The 16,463-nt window shown below is 40.4% G+C and overlaps 1 protein-coding gene across 1 annotated transcript; it reads right to left on the reverse strand.

The window, feature by feature from the left end:
* Nucleotides 1–1,849: 1,849 nt before the first annotated feature.
* Nucleotides 1,850–15,661, reverse strand: smarcd1 (SWI/SNF related, matrix associated, actin dependent regulator of chromatin, subfamily d, member 1). Its single transcript, XM_017725033.2, has 13 exons — nt 15,371–15,661; nt 11,485–11,657; nt 11,338–11,380; nt 11,086–11,208; nt 10,039–10,161; nt 9,135–9,251; nt 8,900–9,001; nt 7,879–8,040; nt 7,679–7,776; nt 7,081–7,216; nt 4,968–5,090; nt 4,400–4,501; nt 1,850–3,923 (listed from the first exon to the last, which is right to left on the reverse strand). Exons 1-13 carry the CDS (start codon nt 15,644–15,646, stop codon nt 3,870–3,872), a joined length of 1,632 nt encoding a protein of 543 aa, XP_017580522.2. The 5' UTR covers nt 15,647–15,661; the 3' UTR covers nt 1,850–3,869.
* Between the last annotated feature and the right edge of the window lie 802 nt (nt 15,662–16,463).

Consider the following 16,463-nt stretch of genomic DNA (forward strand, 5'->3'; position numbering starts at 1 on the left):
ACTGGCTGATGACCTGCAGGAGTGGAAAAAAGGACAGAAAAACACGCACTAAAAGGGACAAGCCACTAATATCTCCAAAGCTTCGGATAAACCAGGGGCTGAGATGTGAATAGAGTCGTTCAGCGGTTTGAAGTGGCGGTGATTGGAACCAGGAGTCACCGTATGTTCAACACTAATCTAGTCATTTTATTTACTAGGCGAAACCTCCAGTGAACCTATGCGTGTTCTTAGATCTTAGGAGTGACGCTGATGAAGGTAAAACAGCAGTAAATCTGAGAAAAAGGTTTTGGGGGCCTATTTGATCCCTCCACCATGATCAGATGAAAAACTAAAACTGTCATAGAAGTTCTGTAAAATGTCTCAGACCTCAGAGTAATTTCTCTCTGCGAAGGAGCTTTTAGAGGCGGATGTCTGGTTCCTATCACAACCACTGTGAACAATTCCTTCTCTAAATCAGAGTATTTTAAACCAAACCACATATGACTTTGCTTATATCTTAACCATTTAATTGTGCAGAAATTTCGAAAACGTTGGTGGAGTTCCCCTTTGTTAGTTAAAAATAGAAGTATTGAGACAAATTGTACTTGTCAGAGAATCTCCATGTAATCATACTAGTGTACAAAATGTAAAAAATGTTATGAAATGAAGAGACAGGACTTTTATTTTGTTACACTGAAGTAATGTCAATGGGGAATTTCTTTATTAATAAATCTGCTTTATTCACCCACTCACTCGCAGTCCTTGAGATAACTGAATCATGAACTAAGCCATTCAGAGTGATATGGTGTGAAATGGTTGATTAGAGACTCAGATTTCTTTATAATGGAGGTGATGGGAACCAGGCGTCCAAACCATCAGTGGAGGCACACGTGTTCTTAGTTCTCAACACTGGTGATTGTGAAATAGTGGTAAATCTGAGAAAAATAAGTTTTTTCTATTTTGCCTTAAAACCGACTTCATGTGTCCCTTCGCTATGAAAAGATGTAAAATATTAAGACTTAAAATGATCATAAAACAGTGTCTCAGATGTATCAGGACACACGTGTCACCATTTCATGTAATAAATTTATGATGTGGATTTAAGGGCCTTAGATGCCTCCGATGTCCGGTTCCCATCACCATGACTGTGTACCATGTTAATGGTTTCTCAAACCACTCTGAAAGACTGCTTACATTTGAACCACATTTCTTTTGTTTTTTTTAAGTGGAACTCCACTTCAATGCTGGGCACAAGTTGATCACACACCGCAGAACCCTTTAACAAACCTGTAAAGGATGTAAAATCAATAAACATCAAGCAGCTGTGATGAGGATAATAGGTAGTACATGGGATTCAAATAAAACCTCACCACATTTTAAAGCTCAGTTACTTTAACAGTTTGTGAAAAATCAAAGCAGCATTTAGTTTTTAACTGGTTTGTGATAAACACACACACACACCGTTACACTTTAAAGTCCCCACTTTCAAACTTTCACTTTTTGGGAACAGCACCAACTTCAAAACAGAACACTGCCAGAAAGGTTCCTAACAAAAACAACCAAAGGAGAACCGCATGCTACGGAAACATTCATGCGAGTACTTTATCATTACATTTGTGAAAATTTACACTAATATGAATTTGACTGGATGTTTATATAGAAATGATGTGCATGAGGATGCTCGAGTTCTGTAAGGAGCATCTTGAAGTTCTAAAATGAGAACAAAAAAAATAGGTTCTCCTTCTCATAAATACTGAAGTATAACAAATGAAATGCTTCTATTTTCTTCATTGCAAAGTGCAAATATCCCAAGTATAATCACTTTGGTATTCACCACCTCTATGGATTAATGACCGACACAAACAAAATATCAATACAAGACAGTCTTTATTGTAAGGGTTGACGAACTGAAACAAGTTTGGTCCATAAAAGAAAAAAAATTGAAATTGATTTTATTTAGAGATTTGTTTATTATGCTTGCCAAATGAAGCAATGCACACAACGTTAAGAAGTTAAAGTACTGAGAACGTTTCAGTCGTAAGCACATCACCACAACTTTCTTTCCTTCTTCTCAAAGTCTATGGCTTCAGTGAATTAATTCTTCAAGACATGGTTACACCACAGCAGCCAATCACTGGACTTCTCTGTCCGTCACGTAACAGTGAGACATGATCGGCAAAATGGTGAACTAAACTGCTAAATTGTTCATGTGGAGCAAATTACCTGAGCACGGACCATAATTATCCAATAATAGCGGTCTTTCATATTGACCAATGTAATATTTAATGCCAATTAACTATCTCTAAGCATCCGCTTAGTTTCATAGCTTTGTAGAGCTGAGGTACTAAACTACTTCCTTTATTAATCTACAGCTAACTAATCTTAATATCCTCCATACTGTAACAAAAATATCGCAGACATATCGATCTTCTGCAAAAAGTGATAAAAATGGCCCCACAATGTAACTCCTGTTATTTCTAGGCAAACGGACAGCTCTGAAACCTATTAATCTATGCAGCACCTGCTTGTGAAAGAAAAGACTATTTAAATAAGGAAAAACCGTGGTACAATACAGTAGTGGAAAATTGTCAGTTATATGAGGGATTTAGGCTAGACTTAAAAAAAAAAAAATTGAAATTTCAATCAAGGCTTTTTATCACCTCATACAACATTCATCTTATACTACAAGGAAATGCATGGAGCACTGAGGTAAAAGCCATGCTCATTCAAGGAGAATTCCAAAAACGTCTAATTCAATCACGGAAATTCAGAGAGGTCTGTGAAGTGCTCGGTTCTTGTTCACACTGTTGGCGATAGGAACCGGACGCCTCAAAAGTTTAAAGCCTCTAAAAAGAAACCATACAAAATGGTCATGAATAAGCTGCCTGATGCCAGAGACGTTTTACAGTAAGGTTTTGCGCCAAAATATTTAAATACCTGCAAAGCAGAGAGGAACATGCATGCAAGCGTTAGGCAATTGGACCCCAAAGAAATTCTTTTTCCAACATTTTTGCTATAAAAACTCTGATGTTCACTGGTGGTTTGGAAAGTAAACAAAAAGCCTGTATTTGTGGTGTAGATATTATGACCCGACTCCCATCAGCACCACTGTAAAGAAATCCGAGTAGGTTTCTAAACAGACCACTTCACATCAAACCACTCCGAGTATGTTTACATTTCAGTGATTGATTTACACCGACATTTTGAAACATCAGTGGAGTTACCATTTAACCTCCTCACACAGGCCCCTATTGGGCATTCCCATATTGATAAAGTTGGGCTGAGTTTTACAACTGGGAGTGAAAATTTGTGCTTTCTGCTCCCCTCCAAGCTGTCCAACATATGGAACATGAGAACAGCCTGTAGTTGCAGTCATTCCCTGTACCTTAACACGCTTGCGGCTTTCAGTCAAGTCTTCATCACTGGACACGCACATCCCAGCACATTAACGATAAAGTACAACACTGTTGTCACATCTTCTGTTAGTAGCCTACAAAAGGATAAATGTACAGATTTTTGGAGAGGTCATTTTCAGAACAGCCATCAGGAATATCTTTACTTCAAAACAGGTTAAAAACGGTGAAAGAAGGCCAACACAGAGGGAGGAGGTTACCCCTTTTCCTAAAGGAGACAGAGCAGAGAAGGAGACAAGGAACTTCAAAAGGAGTTTTAGGTGAAAGGGGCACCGAACCAAGTCAGATCATTCTTGTTCAGCAGACGCAGAGCCTAACATGCTCTCCAACCAGCTGCACCAAGAAAGCAGGCAAACAAACTGTAGTTTAATGTCATTGTGATTAGCAACCAAGAGATGGCAACCCAACAGCACTGGCACAAATTTCACCATCCGGCAGCCTCGCCCGGCTCCCATCCTCCTGGGTGTCCATTCTTGCTTAAGTGTTCCTGATACCCAAAGCCTGCTCCAGCTCCTGTCTTCTCTGCTGGACCTGTTAAAATAAAGTCATTTATTTCAGGGAAAACTAAGCAAGAATTCAGAATGAGCCTGTTAAGATTTTCAGTAGCTGTTCAATATTAGATGACTAATATTTTTCTTAGTACCAGGGATGTTGTTACAATACATTTTGGGTCATATAGGGAGTGCATAGAAACTTACTCCCACTTGAGGGTGGATTTTAGGCTTGGTGTCAATGTGAACCAAAAATCTTAAAGTGAAATATAGATTATTTTTTCCCCCTCCACCTGTGGGTTCATGGTGACAACTCTGATTCAATTTCAGTGGGAGGAAGGGGGAAAGATCACTCGAAGAGACAAGAACTTGGTCTTTTAAATGAATAATACAATTTATTGTGCTTAATGTTAAAACAGTTACTGCCATTTGTGGGAGATGGATTGTTACACAGTATCCAAGACCAGGCAATCAAAGCCAAAATGTTATACAATCTGGCTACACAGAGAGCCTTACCTTGGAGTAGAAGTAGCGACATACAGCCTCTTGAGCCCATGGCTGGAAGTAGAACTCCGCTCTTCTCTCTTCTTCTGGGTTTCCAACTACATCAGTCATTGTCTGCGTGGAACAAGACGTTAAGGGCGAGATTACAATACATTAAAACATAAGATTAACAAGCAGTGCAATTTAGAGCTCACAAAGTTAGCAGATCAAACCTTTGGACTTTATGCTGCACTCTCAGCCCCATTTGACATCTGCACTTTTGTAGCGGCACAATTAGAAGTCCAGTCAGCCAGGCACTGGCCCACCACCAAACAGCTGAGCACACAATATGGCCATGGGGACTAATGGAGGGCTGAGGTAAAGGTTAAGCAATCACTCCCTTCTCTTTCTGACTGACCAAGGAGGTACTTAAACCTTCCAGTCTAATGTTTGAAGAGCGCACTGCTGATCTAAGACTAGATTACGACTTGGAATATTTAATTTAACGTGTTGTAGACAACTGGACCAAAGCAGCACAAGGAGCTCTGAGACTACTTGGTGGCCATCAACCATTTTTAAGTGTGGTTTTCTCTCTGCTTACCTTGAGGTCCCTGCACTGTGACTGCAGCCAATCATTGATGAAACCTTGAGGATCACGGGCAAAGCTCAGCATGAACTCCCTCTGAGTCTTCAGCTGATTGATGGTTTCAATGGTCTCATGGATCTAAAGTTGAAGAAACATGGGTGAACATTTACACCATATTACAATACTATAGAAAGATCATCTGAAATATTTCAAGATAAACAGTACATACACAATCTGATTACAAAAGGTTAATGACTACACTGAATGGGGTAAACGGCAGGACCACCGCAAGCGGACTAGTGAGGAAGCCAGGTCAAAGGGAACATGAGAACTAGCTGTAAAAATAGAGGGGCTGAAAGCAAAGTGACAAAGTAAACAAAAACACAGAGGTCCATCAAGGCAGAAACATTTCCCCCACCAACGTATTTTTCAATGAATAAACTGTTTGTTCATGCAAATTCTGTCATGGATTAAACATAATCTGTCTGGGATACTGTCCAAAAATGTTTCACATGAATCTCAAACTCACATAGATTAGCTTAGCTATTGCACTGCTTGTTACTACTAAGCAAACTCGTTTGCACTGGGATGAAAAGGGCAAAGTTCACCTGTCCTGAGTGTCGTCATTTTAGTAATTATGCTGAACAGGAGTTGCAAAATGGAGCTGCTGGCCCAATAAATCATTAGCAGACCAGCGAGGGGACTCAAGATGAAGACAATGTGGTGAAACTAAACAGTATTTAGTAGCTAAATAAATAAATAAATAAATAAATAAATTTCCCACAACACACCCTAGGTTTTATCATTTCTATTGTGCAACACCATATGTTGCCTGACAAAGCACAAGAACTTTCACCGGAAGATGCGCAGCACTTTGATATGCTGGAAAGGAACAGGGCGTGCTGGAAAACAAGGCTGCAGACCTTCAGACCTAAAGAAAAACAGCAGTAGTGTGCTCCCCTGCAGTGTCTGGGGACTGCTGAACCAAAAAGAACAAAGACAGAAAAGGCTGAAGTTCAGGGCAGTTGCCTTGGCTCTGCAGACACAACGATAAGCCTCAGATCTGGTCTTTGCTGTAGTTACAGCCACAGAGGGATTAATGACTGCACTCTGGGACAAGGTAATGCAAGTTATGGACACTTATTTCATACAGACATGACTAATATGCAGGCCTAGACTATAGGCAGAAGCTAAAGAAAGTTAAAAAAAATTAGGTCCTCTGCGACCCAGAGGACTCTTCAGTAGTTACCTTTAAGCTTTGCATTTACTCTCTGCATGCACAGCCAGGGGAGATGTATTAGAAGAGTTCTTCTAGCTAATGATTCACTAACCGCCACCTGAAAGCTTTAAATGATATAGATAGACGTGTCCGACTGCCAATAACATGGCCACAGTTCACGCTTGCATTCACTTAAACTAAACAACATTGCTCATTAAATTTCATGCAAGATTCAAATCCCACCAGCAGCACTATAAGGCAAAGGTCATCACACAACACCAACAGAACATTTCACAGAATGTAGTCTTTCACCTAATTTTCTTCACTGTGTTCGCCAACAGAAAAAAAGTCCTTTCGCCACTTTGGTCACAGCTCTGCATGGTTTTGGGAGGTAGCAAGTCAGTCAGCATGACCTTACAGCACACTGTGCTGATAGGCCAGTGATGCAATCAATGTATGACTAACAGCCCCTGTGCGTCTGTGAGCCAACTGGGTAAGCTACCCAATAAAGGGAACAATGGAAACACATTTGAGCCATAGAGCTAAAATTGACCAATGAAAGAACATCACTAAACCCTATATTATCAAAGACAACGTGAATTCTACTCATTTCTTGGCAAAAACAGCAATGTATAGTATGCAGGATGTCACTATTGCTGCTCCATAATCTGAACAAAAGCTCATGCTTCCAAAATTGTAACGACAAATTTACAGAACGAAAAAAAAAAAACAAAAAAAAAACCCAACATTCAATGGGAGTTAATGTATCAAGATTTCACTCTACCTCAAGGAACCTGGAACATTTGTTTTGGAAAAGCTGACCTTTTGATCATTTTAAATGTAGAACTTGAAATTTTAACAACAAATTTTGAACATCACAAAACCATGCCAAAGTGTTTGCCTGCTTACCTTGTTATCCAAGCCTGCAATCTCCTGCTGACTAGCTGTTGACAGCAGAAAGGAGTTCATCTGAGTCTTAAGAGTGTCGTCCACTTCAACATCAATGTCATAGCAAGCAGTCTTCTTCTGGTCATTGGGGTCCACGCTAGGGTCAGACAAGTAGACCATGCATTAATGAATATTTTAGAGGCACAAAACATATGTGCAAACATTTGAACACCAAGTCAAATTACATGTTTACTTAATTTTACTTAAATCAACAAAACAAATCCTCTACAGGGACTAAATTTCAATATGGCAATTTCTTCAAATTCTAGCCATTTGTTCTATTTACTGAGATTAACATATCAGAAGGACAAACTTAAAACTAATAAACCACATCGTCAATATGTTAAATCAAACTGAGTAACTGCATTAAAATGCACAGAAGTGTGTTCTCTGTAGGACATGTTTACGTATTTTCACTTAATTCAACAAAATTTATCAGTGTGCCTTAATTATTACATAGGACTATCGATAAGAGCTACTGAACATTAACATTCACTTTCCCTACCCTAAACAACCCTACAGTACACCAAACGACTACTTCAAAATGACAGTTTTCTACCTTATTACATGGTTAATGATTATTGGCTCCGGGGGCATCAGTAGAGCATGCAGGCGCTGAGGAATCTCAGAGAACTTCATTCTCTGGGTCTCAAAGATCTACAAGAAAAAAAAGCAGCATTTTAAAAACACCTCTACATAACGATAGAAGCAGAATTATCAACTAAAATGAGGTTATAAATCATCAAATCAAGCTCTTACCTGTTGGAGGTACTTGTCACAATTGATGAACTCGCGCTCATGCGGGTCCTGTAGTTTGTGGGTCTTCACATACTGCCACAGAGCCTGGATAATCACTGGCCTGGTCTGGGTGTGGATGCCCAGCACACGGGCCAGTCTGGGGTCCAGCTTAAACTGAGGTGGCTGGAGTAGACAGAAGACAGCTGTTTAACAGAAACCCCTTTCCTGAATTTATTAGATCAACAATGCATCTGGACTGCCCTCCCCCTCTACCTTGCTTATTTTCAGGTTTAAAATTTTTTTTAATAAAAATAAAAATTATATATTCAGGTAAAAAAAATAAAATGTGTAAACAAAAATGAGTATTTCACCATTATATACAATGACACTAAGGCAAAAGGCCATAGAAACAGTTGGTGAAACATGTATTTAAGGTTTAAGTATTAAGCAGATGACTGACTGAACAGGCAAATCAACTGTTATAACAGATCACTGCACTATGAAAGCACCATGTCATTAATACACTAAGCCGTTGAGCTCTGATCCATATCAGTGATGTGGGTGACACCTGGTGGCGATCAAGAAAATGAATAGTTTTGCATAAAATATTCCACCCTGCAGACAAAGGAATAACGATAAAATATTAAAAGGGCTCATATCCTACATTTTTCTTGAACTTCAGTAATTTCCAGGAAGTCCACCAACCTGGCCAATTTCATTTTTTGTGACCATTTCCCCAACATCCCCAACCCTTAGAATAGAACAAGTTGACTGTTACTGTGCTTTTAAGACAGGTCTCTGTGAATTAGCTCTGTTCTAATTGACTTTCAGTCAAGAAAAACACTCCTAATGACTTCAATGTGAATGGACAAAGCTTAACTGCTGTAGGCTGAACAGGCAGATGTGTGTTTTTCATGACATGCATGGACAGGGGTGTGAGTCATGTTTTAAGATCAAGAATGTTTACATACTACATTAATCTATGACAAGAGCTCTATAACATTAATTAAAGTGATGGTAAGTGAACAAACACTGCAGTTACCTGGTAGTCCAGCATTAGGAGGACAGTACAGCGCACCCCAACATCTCCTGGTCTTTTCACCTGGAAGCCATCAGTCTCCTGAGTAGTAGGTGTTCGGTGCCACTGTGGGTGGGAAAAAATACATTAAAAAAGAGGGAAAAAAAAAAAAAAAAAAAAAAAAAAAAGACAGCATCATTAAAGCGATTAAAGTTACCTAACCTTGGCTGAACAACAGCCATCAAAGTTGGGGTCTTACCTCTACCAAATGATTGTCAGGCCCATACAGGTCTTTGTCCAACTCAATTACTAAAGACTTGAAGAAAGAAGAGAACTTCCTTTTCTGCTTGGTGGCCTCATATTTGGATACAGCAGTCTGAAAAAGAAAGGGTTCTCAGCCTTACAATTACAAATACGTTTATAGCAAAAACACATCCATTAAGTGAATGCAACTCCCATCAAGACTGACTTTAGGGCTTCTGCAATTAAAAAAAAAAAAAAAAAAAAAAGCCTTCTAGGTTGAAACAGTATGTATAACTTCAATGTGAAAGGGCGGGTGCTATAGGTATGTAATGGCATACTTGAACTCAAACAGGCTGTTTTTTTTTTTTTTTAAGCTGCTTAGTTTCCAATACGGACTGCATGGGCTGATGTTTTGAAAGTAAGTTTACATAAAAACAATAATAAAAAAAAAAAAAAAAAAAAAAAAAAACAAACACACACACCACACACACTACCACTTCTTGATCACTATCCTGATTTTGCATGTTTAAGACAATCTTTTTATTTGCCCCTCACAAACTCTTCAGTGTGCTTTTGCACTTGAAAGCAGAGGTGGGCAATTGCTCTCTATAAGGATATTTATTGTTCTATAAATATTTATTGCTCTACTTCACAGTTTCAAAGAGTTCACTGACAATGAACAGGTAGCTATTACCAGGCAAACAAACTTATTTGCACGATGAAACAAAGTCAGTGATTTATATATAACAAGTGCCTAACAAAGAAAGACTAATGAAAACGTCAGGACCAAAGCACATTCAGAGTAGCCAAACCACTATGAAAATATTCTTAAAAATAATTAAAAAGTAAAACAAAAAAACAGAGTCTATAGCAAGCTGCTCATTGTTCTTCTACAGCATCCAACACATTAATCAACTTACATCCTCAAGCAGTCGTCCTTCCACTCGTAGCTCCCACGATGCTACGGTGCCCTCGCCATCCTCAGCATCAGGTTTGGCAGGGTTGAAAGTGTTGGAGATAAAGATGCGCAGCTTTCTCTTTTGCTGAATAAAGAGAACCAGGTTAATTTAAACAAACTACCATCCAACCCCAACCTTACGACCAAGCGTCTTTTCGAGCATTTCTATTACATTCTGCCTCAGAGAGATCTTGCTTGAAACAACACTCTAGGACTTGATTAGAGGTGCACGTCATTGGCAAGTACCACTTTACCATGCTGTGACTGCACTGTAATATGCTATGCAATGCAGGAGCTTCTATGACATGATTAAATGATTATTTGTGTCTGTTGAATAAAAAGCATTCCAAATCAAAAACTCCAACATATTTGCTGAGACAGTCTAGTTTTCGTCAGGATGCTCACAGCACAATTTAAGAAATTCTGATAGACATTTATGTTGGTGTTTGCCAACATACTTGCATGCAACACGAGTGCTAGGGGGCAGCGCCCAAATAAAACCATACAGAAAACAGGAAGGCGTTTTTCTTGTCCCTCTCTCTCTCAAAGATTTAATACCTCACTTCACAGCTGTTATATTACTCTGAAGACTGGTTGTATAAACAGTTCTCATGACACATGATTGAGATTTTACAGCTGTAGACATAAACTCCGTTAATAAACCAGTTCTCTGCATCTCAAAGCAAAAACGTTTACATGTTATATGTCAAAGTGTAAATAAGCATTTAGGGGATTCACATAATGCAGTTTCTATGATACTGATATTACAAATACTTCAAATCAAATCAAATTATGCTATACTGTTAAATCCAACTATAAAACAAACTGGTATATTCCTAGGTGGGTATTTGACCAATTTTGCAATCCACCACAAAAGCCCTTGCGTTGCTCCTTTCCACCTTTCCTTGCCAAATATGCAGTTGGCTTTAAATGCACATATTTTAAGGTTCCATAACAAGATGCTGATCAGGGATGCCGACTAACTCATACTTAACTAACCAATACTTACCTTGATGGGTCTCTTTAGTGCTTCTTGGATATCGAGCCTCTTACGCATAATGGTCTGATCCAGCTTCCTCTCAAAGGCCAGCAGATCCATGTAAGCCTGAGACTCTGGAACAAGCTCTCTGATCTACAGTGAAGGGAAGTAAGAAATATAGAAAACAGTTATCATTTAGATCACAGCAGCTGAGGAAAATATCCACCAATTAGACCACCACCATGAATGACGGGTGACTTGAGAAATAGTTTTGTAACTTACTCTCTGAGGTAGAATTTTATCTGCCATTTTCTTTTTCTTGGCACTAAAAGGGAAATTTTTTTACATTTTTTAAAGTCGACAATGTTGAAATAGATTGTATTTATACCTGGAAAACAGCGTTCAATGAGAAGATCTGCAGGTACTTACTGTTGGTTGCGGTTCTGCTGCTGGACTTGCTGGATCTGTGTTGGAGCCGGTCTCTTGCGTGAGGGATCCATAACTGGCATGCCTGGGCGAGACACTGGGCTGGCCCCATAGCCTGGAGGCCCCATGGACGGGCCCTGGGGAGTCATTCGATTGGCCGGGGGCATTCCAGGTCTCTGCAATTGAAGGGGGAATGGATCGGTTAGATGAATGGACACTAGGCCAGAGGTTCTTAAACCAGAAGCTGGGGGTCAACAGTAAATTTGCGGCACATACATTACTCACTGTTACTCTGTGTTAACTTCCTGGTCACCATTGGTGGTCTAAAAAGGACAACTACCACAGAAACAAGGATGTGGTAATAATGTTATGCCTGATTGGTGTATGTTAAACAAAATTAAACCACGCACCTTTTCTGAAAAACTAATACCAGTAAAAATAACAGTATACCAGAAAAGAGATCACGTTGTCTGAAAGACAACCTCCTCCAAATCTCCAAAATGGTAACTTTACAGGAAAAAAAAAACAAAAAAAAAAAACCTGCTTTATTTTTAACGTAAGCCGATGGAACCAGACTTTTCTCCAAGTCATTTTAGGTTGTTTCTTTTGGTCTGTTTTTCATGAAATTTACACACAATAAAAATGGCAACTGGCCTTTTCAAATTATGTCAAAAACTGATAAATGACAAATATGGAGATGAGGGTTTCTTTAGAAAGCAGCGATATACTGGTAAATATGATTTACCAGAACAGAGCCAACTGTCTGCATCTAGTGTCACTGTCACAAGAGAGGAAGGCTGTATTTCTGGCTGTACTGTCAGTATTCCATGGAAAGACAAAGATCTCTATGGACCTTTTACTCACACTGAGCAGCTGCATGCAGCGCATTTATTTTAAACAAATAAATAAATAAATCCCACACACACACCTCTTATGTAAAGCATCACAGAACCCAGAAACCCCACAATTACAATCCCTGATGTGGGAGGAGCCTGCTTCACAAAAGGCTGATGCACCGATTCCTCCAGCTGAAATAACTAGCAGGCACATGGAGAATATTCAATCTACTGATATCAGAGCTGAAAAGAGTAACGGACCTGCATGGACTAAAAAAACTATATCGACATTTTACGGTTACTTTATATTAACTCCATTCAGCGGTCAGGCATCCAATGACATTACAGAGCGACTCCTCACAGCTGGAATAAAGAGTAGGAGAGTTAAGGCACCGTGGTTAATAAACATTCTAATCCAGTCCTCATCCTCTAGAGAAGGGAAACATTCCCAAACAGATAATGTGAGCTGATCAAAGCTGGGTGGAAAATTAAGCCAAGGTCAGAGGATTATTTTATCAGTAACAGAAGCCCCAGGTGAAGGACAACTCATAAGCATGCAAACACATACTGACCCAAAGCACAAAAACATGGCCCATCAGTTCCACTTCAATGAGCTCACTGATTTATAGACATAAATGTCACCCAAGTATTAACGCAATATTTAAAAAAAAAAAAAAAAAAGATTTTATTCTAAGCCATTTTGGACACTGCGAAAACAAATGTAAAAAGATCTACTCACCAAGCCATGAGCCAGGAAATCAAACAAGCGACTTCGTGTCTCAGACTGCATGTACACTAAAAAAAAAACTGAACCAATAAAAGCTGCCTGTCCGTCACACACACACACACGACAACAAGACAACTGGGGCTCTAACTAGGAGACTGACTGTGTCAGTAAGCGTCCAGCTAGACTGCAGGTCCTTCAAAGGCAGCCAAATGCGCTCGATGAGAATTCTTCCAACCACAGCAATTACATTTTACATGCAGCCATGTGGTCCAACCGGTGCAGACGTCGGCTTGACGTGTGCATGGTGCACCACAGTTCCCGTGATGTTACCATTTTGTGCAGAATACCAAGGGACAAATGTCTTCTGCTGCACTTCATCACTGTGCTGAATGGCCATGCTGCTGGAAGCCTGTTATTTTCTTTGCAGCAAATACTGCATTTGTCAGATGTTTGTCAGAAAAGTACTGGACCTGGTCTCTTTTCACTGCAATCTCCCTTCAACCTTGAAGCTCAGGCTGAACAACCGCGTGCCTTACCTGAGCGGCACTGAAGCCCACTGACGCACAAGGCATGCTTTGTGTGGAAGCTGTCAAGGCCACAGAGATGAGCAGAAACATTGATTTAAAAGAAAACTTGTCCCTGAGCATTGAGATGTAGGGAAGGAATGGCAGGGAAACCGTGACTAATCTTCTTTCAAGGCTCTCTAATTAAATGGATGTTCAACCAATTTTGAAAACATTTCTGCACAATTAAATAATCCAAATGACTGGATGTGAAACACATTCAGGAAAAACAGCTGTGGTGATGTGAACCCAATGTCCAAATGCCTTTGAAGACTACCTCAATACACAAATGATCACGAATATGTTAACTGACAGCCAAGAAACTGTTTAACAATAGTTTTTTTCTTTTGCCAATAATATGAACAAAGCCACTGTGGAGAGGTGCATACAAGGAAAAACAGTAACCAAAGAAAATTTGAGCTTCATTGCTTTACAGTAAACATTACATACAAGGCAACACAAGCTCGCTAGTAATCTTGTGTTGGAAATGAACAGGCTACATACTGTATGTGCTGTAAACAATAACACCTGGTTCTCATCATCACCACCACTGTAAAAAAATCCAAGCCAGTATGTTTCTCTATAATAAAAGCATCTCACAGCAAATCACTCGATGACTGAATTATGCAGAACATTTGAAAAAACGGTGAGAATTTCCTAATGAACGTACGCAAAATACAAGTTTACAGCCATACAAATGCCTTGGGGTTTTAGCTACTGCTACCTACATCTTTCACATCTTTCTACGTCTTTCTAAATATCCGAAAACACTTATGGTCCCAAGCTAGCTATATTCATTGGCCCACAACTACTTAACGTTAAGTCATCATCCACTTTGTTCAAGCCTAAAGGAAATTTAGTAAAAAGCCACCGAGTTTGCCTAAACTGTCTCAAACTGTGATGAATACACGTTGCTAGCCAACACAGCAGGCCACACAATCACAAAGCTGGGTTGGCTAGCGTTAGCTAGGCTAACATGAGAGCTGTGCGTGAAACAAAATTAAAAGGCTGGCGCCCAGAAGACTCGTAAAAAACAAGTATAGTTGTTTGACATCGTGTTACGACGTGTTTTCCTTCAAATAAAACAACAATCAGTCGATAAAACACAAAAATGAGAACAGACGAAGTCGAGCTAGTTAGCTAGCTAACTAGCTTAGCTCACCATTTAGCATCATTAGCTACTTCAGTTAACGTTGCAGGCGTTTCGGTTCAAAACACAGCGGCTGTCGCCTTTCTGCGGTTTTTAACACCCATATTCGTTCACTCGGTTTCATTTATACGAGACGGGATTCTGTGTTTCATTCGAATATCCGTTCCACCTTAAATGGTGCAGTTGTAACCAAATGCATCATTTAAGGTGGAACGGAAAAATCGACTGAGAAGCTGGCAAACACGAAGCCAAATTTAGCTTCGCTTTATTTCTTCATTTATTCACACACATGCTGCTCTTTTCTGGCTTTACTCTTTAATTTCAAGGTGGGACGATTCGTTTCTTATAGCACTATTGCGTTCCACCTTAAATGGTGCAGCTATAACTAATGCCTTATTTAAGGTGGAATGCAAAATTCGACCGAGAAGCTAGCGTTAGCGAAAACGAAGCCTCGTTTTATTTCTTGTCTATTCTCTCGTGTTTTTTCGCTGAGGGGGGACTTTTATTTCTCTGCTCTGTGTAGCGTTTATAAAGCAAACCATCCCTCTCTGGATGGACACGCACGGTCGGCATGAACCCGCGGTGACCCGTCGCTCTTTGTTCTCGCTCTTACCGGGTAACCGGGCCCAGCCATCGGGGAGCGGTACAGGTGATTCTGCGCGCCCGCGGGTCCCATCCTCCCAGCTGGTGTTCCTGGGCCCATGCCCGGTCCTGCACCGGGTACCGGTGGTCCAGGTCCCATTCCTCCTCCACCTCCCCCAGTTCCAGCTCCTCCACCACCACCGCCTCCGCCGCCGCCGCTGCTACCACCTCCTCCTCCACCGGCACCTCCTCCACCGGCTCCTCCAGCTCCGGGCGCCGCAGATTGAAAGCCTCCACGCGCCGCCATCTTCTCCTCTTCACTGGACGGAGCTCCGCCTATACCGGGCCGGTCCGAGTCACGTGGTTAGAAGCCGCCGTCTCGAATGTAGATGCTGCCTAGTTAGGGCCCTACGAAGGGTGCACGCTTGTAACCCTCCAAATTGAACGCTATTTGCATCTGTTTATTTTAGTATATTGATTGTAGTATTTTATTGTATATTGTCCTTCTAAAATTTTAGTTTGTGCATTAAAATGAGTAACTTACAGTACAAGTGTTTAGGTTGCATTTGGAGCACCATTCCAAGGGTCATTAAAGGGTCCATGTCATAGAAATATGAGCATGTAAACACTGTTAAAGTTTCAAAATTTTGCATTCTCAGCACTGCAGTGACACTGACGTGGTGTTGCACTGGTATGAGTGGATCAGACACAGCAGTGCTGCTGGAATTTTTTAAACACCTCAGTGTCACTGCTGGACTGAGAATAGCCCACCAGCCAAAAATGTCCAGCCAACAGCATCCAGGGGGCAGCGTCCTGTGACCACTAATGAAGATATAGAGGATGACCAGCACAAACTGTAACAGATGGTCTCTGACTTTACATCTACAAGTTGGACAAACATGATAGAAGTGTCTAATAGAGTGGACAGCGAGTGGAAACAGTGTTCAAAAACTCCAACAGCACTATGGTGTCTGATCCACTTGTACCAGTGCAACACACACTAAAACGCTACCACCATGTCAGTGTCAGCGCAGTGCTGAGAATGGTGAGAATCCGTGATTTATCCACAAAAAAAATTCAAATTTTGACTCATTAGACCACAGGACACTTTTTCACTGCCCCTC

Source organism: Pygocentrus nattereri, chromosome 21 (assembly GCF_015220715.1).
Source record: "Pygocentrus nattereri isolate fPygNat1 chromosome 21, fPygNat1.pri, whole genome shotgun sequence".
Lineage (NCBI taxonomy): Eukaryota > Metazoa > Chordata > Actinopteri > Characiformes > Serrasalmidae > Pygocentrus > Pygocentrus nattereri.

Coding starts and splice junctions, on each gene's coding strand:
- smarcd1 (XM_017725033.2), bottom strand. CDS start 15,646: ATGGCGGCGCGTGGAGGCTTTCAATCTGCGGCGCCCGGAGCTGGAGGA. Junction 7,217..7,678: donor ATCATTAACCATGTAATAAG/GTAGAAAACTGT, acceptor GTCTGACCCTAG/CGTGGACCCCAATGACCAGA. Junction 4,502..4,967: donor CACAGTGCAGGGACCTCAAG/GTAAGCAGAGAG, acceptor TGTTCCACGCAG/ACAATGACTGATGTAGTTGG.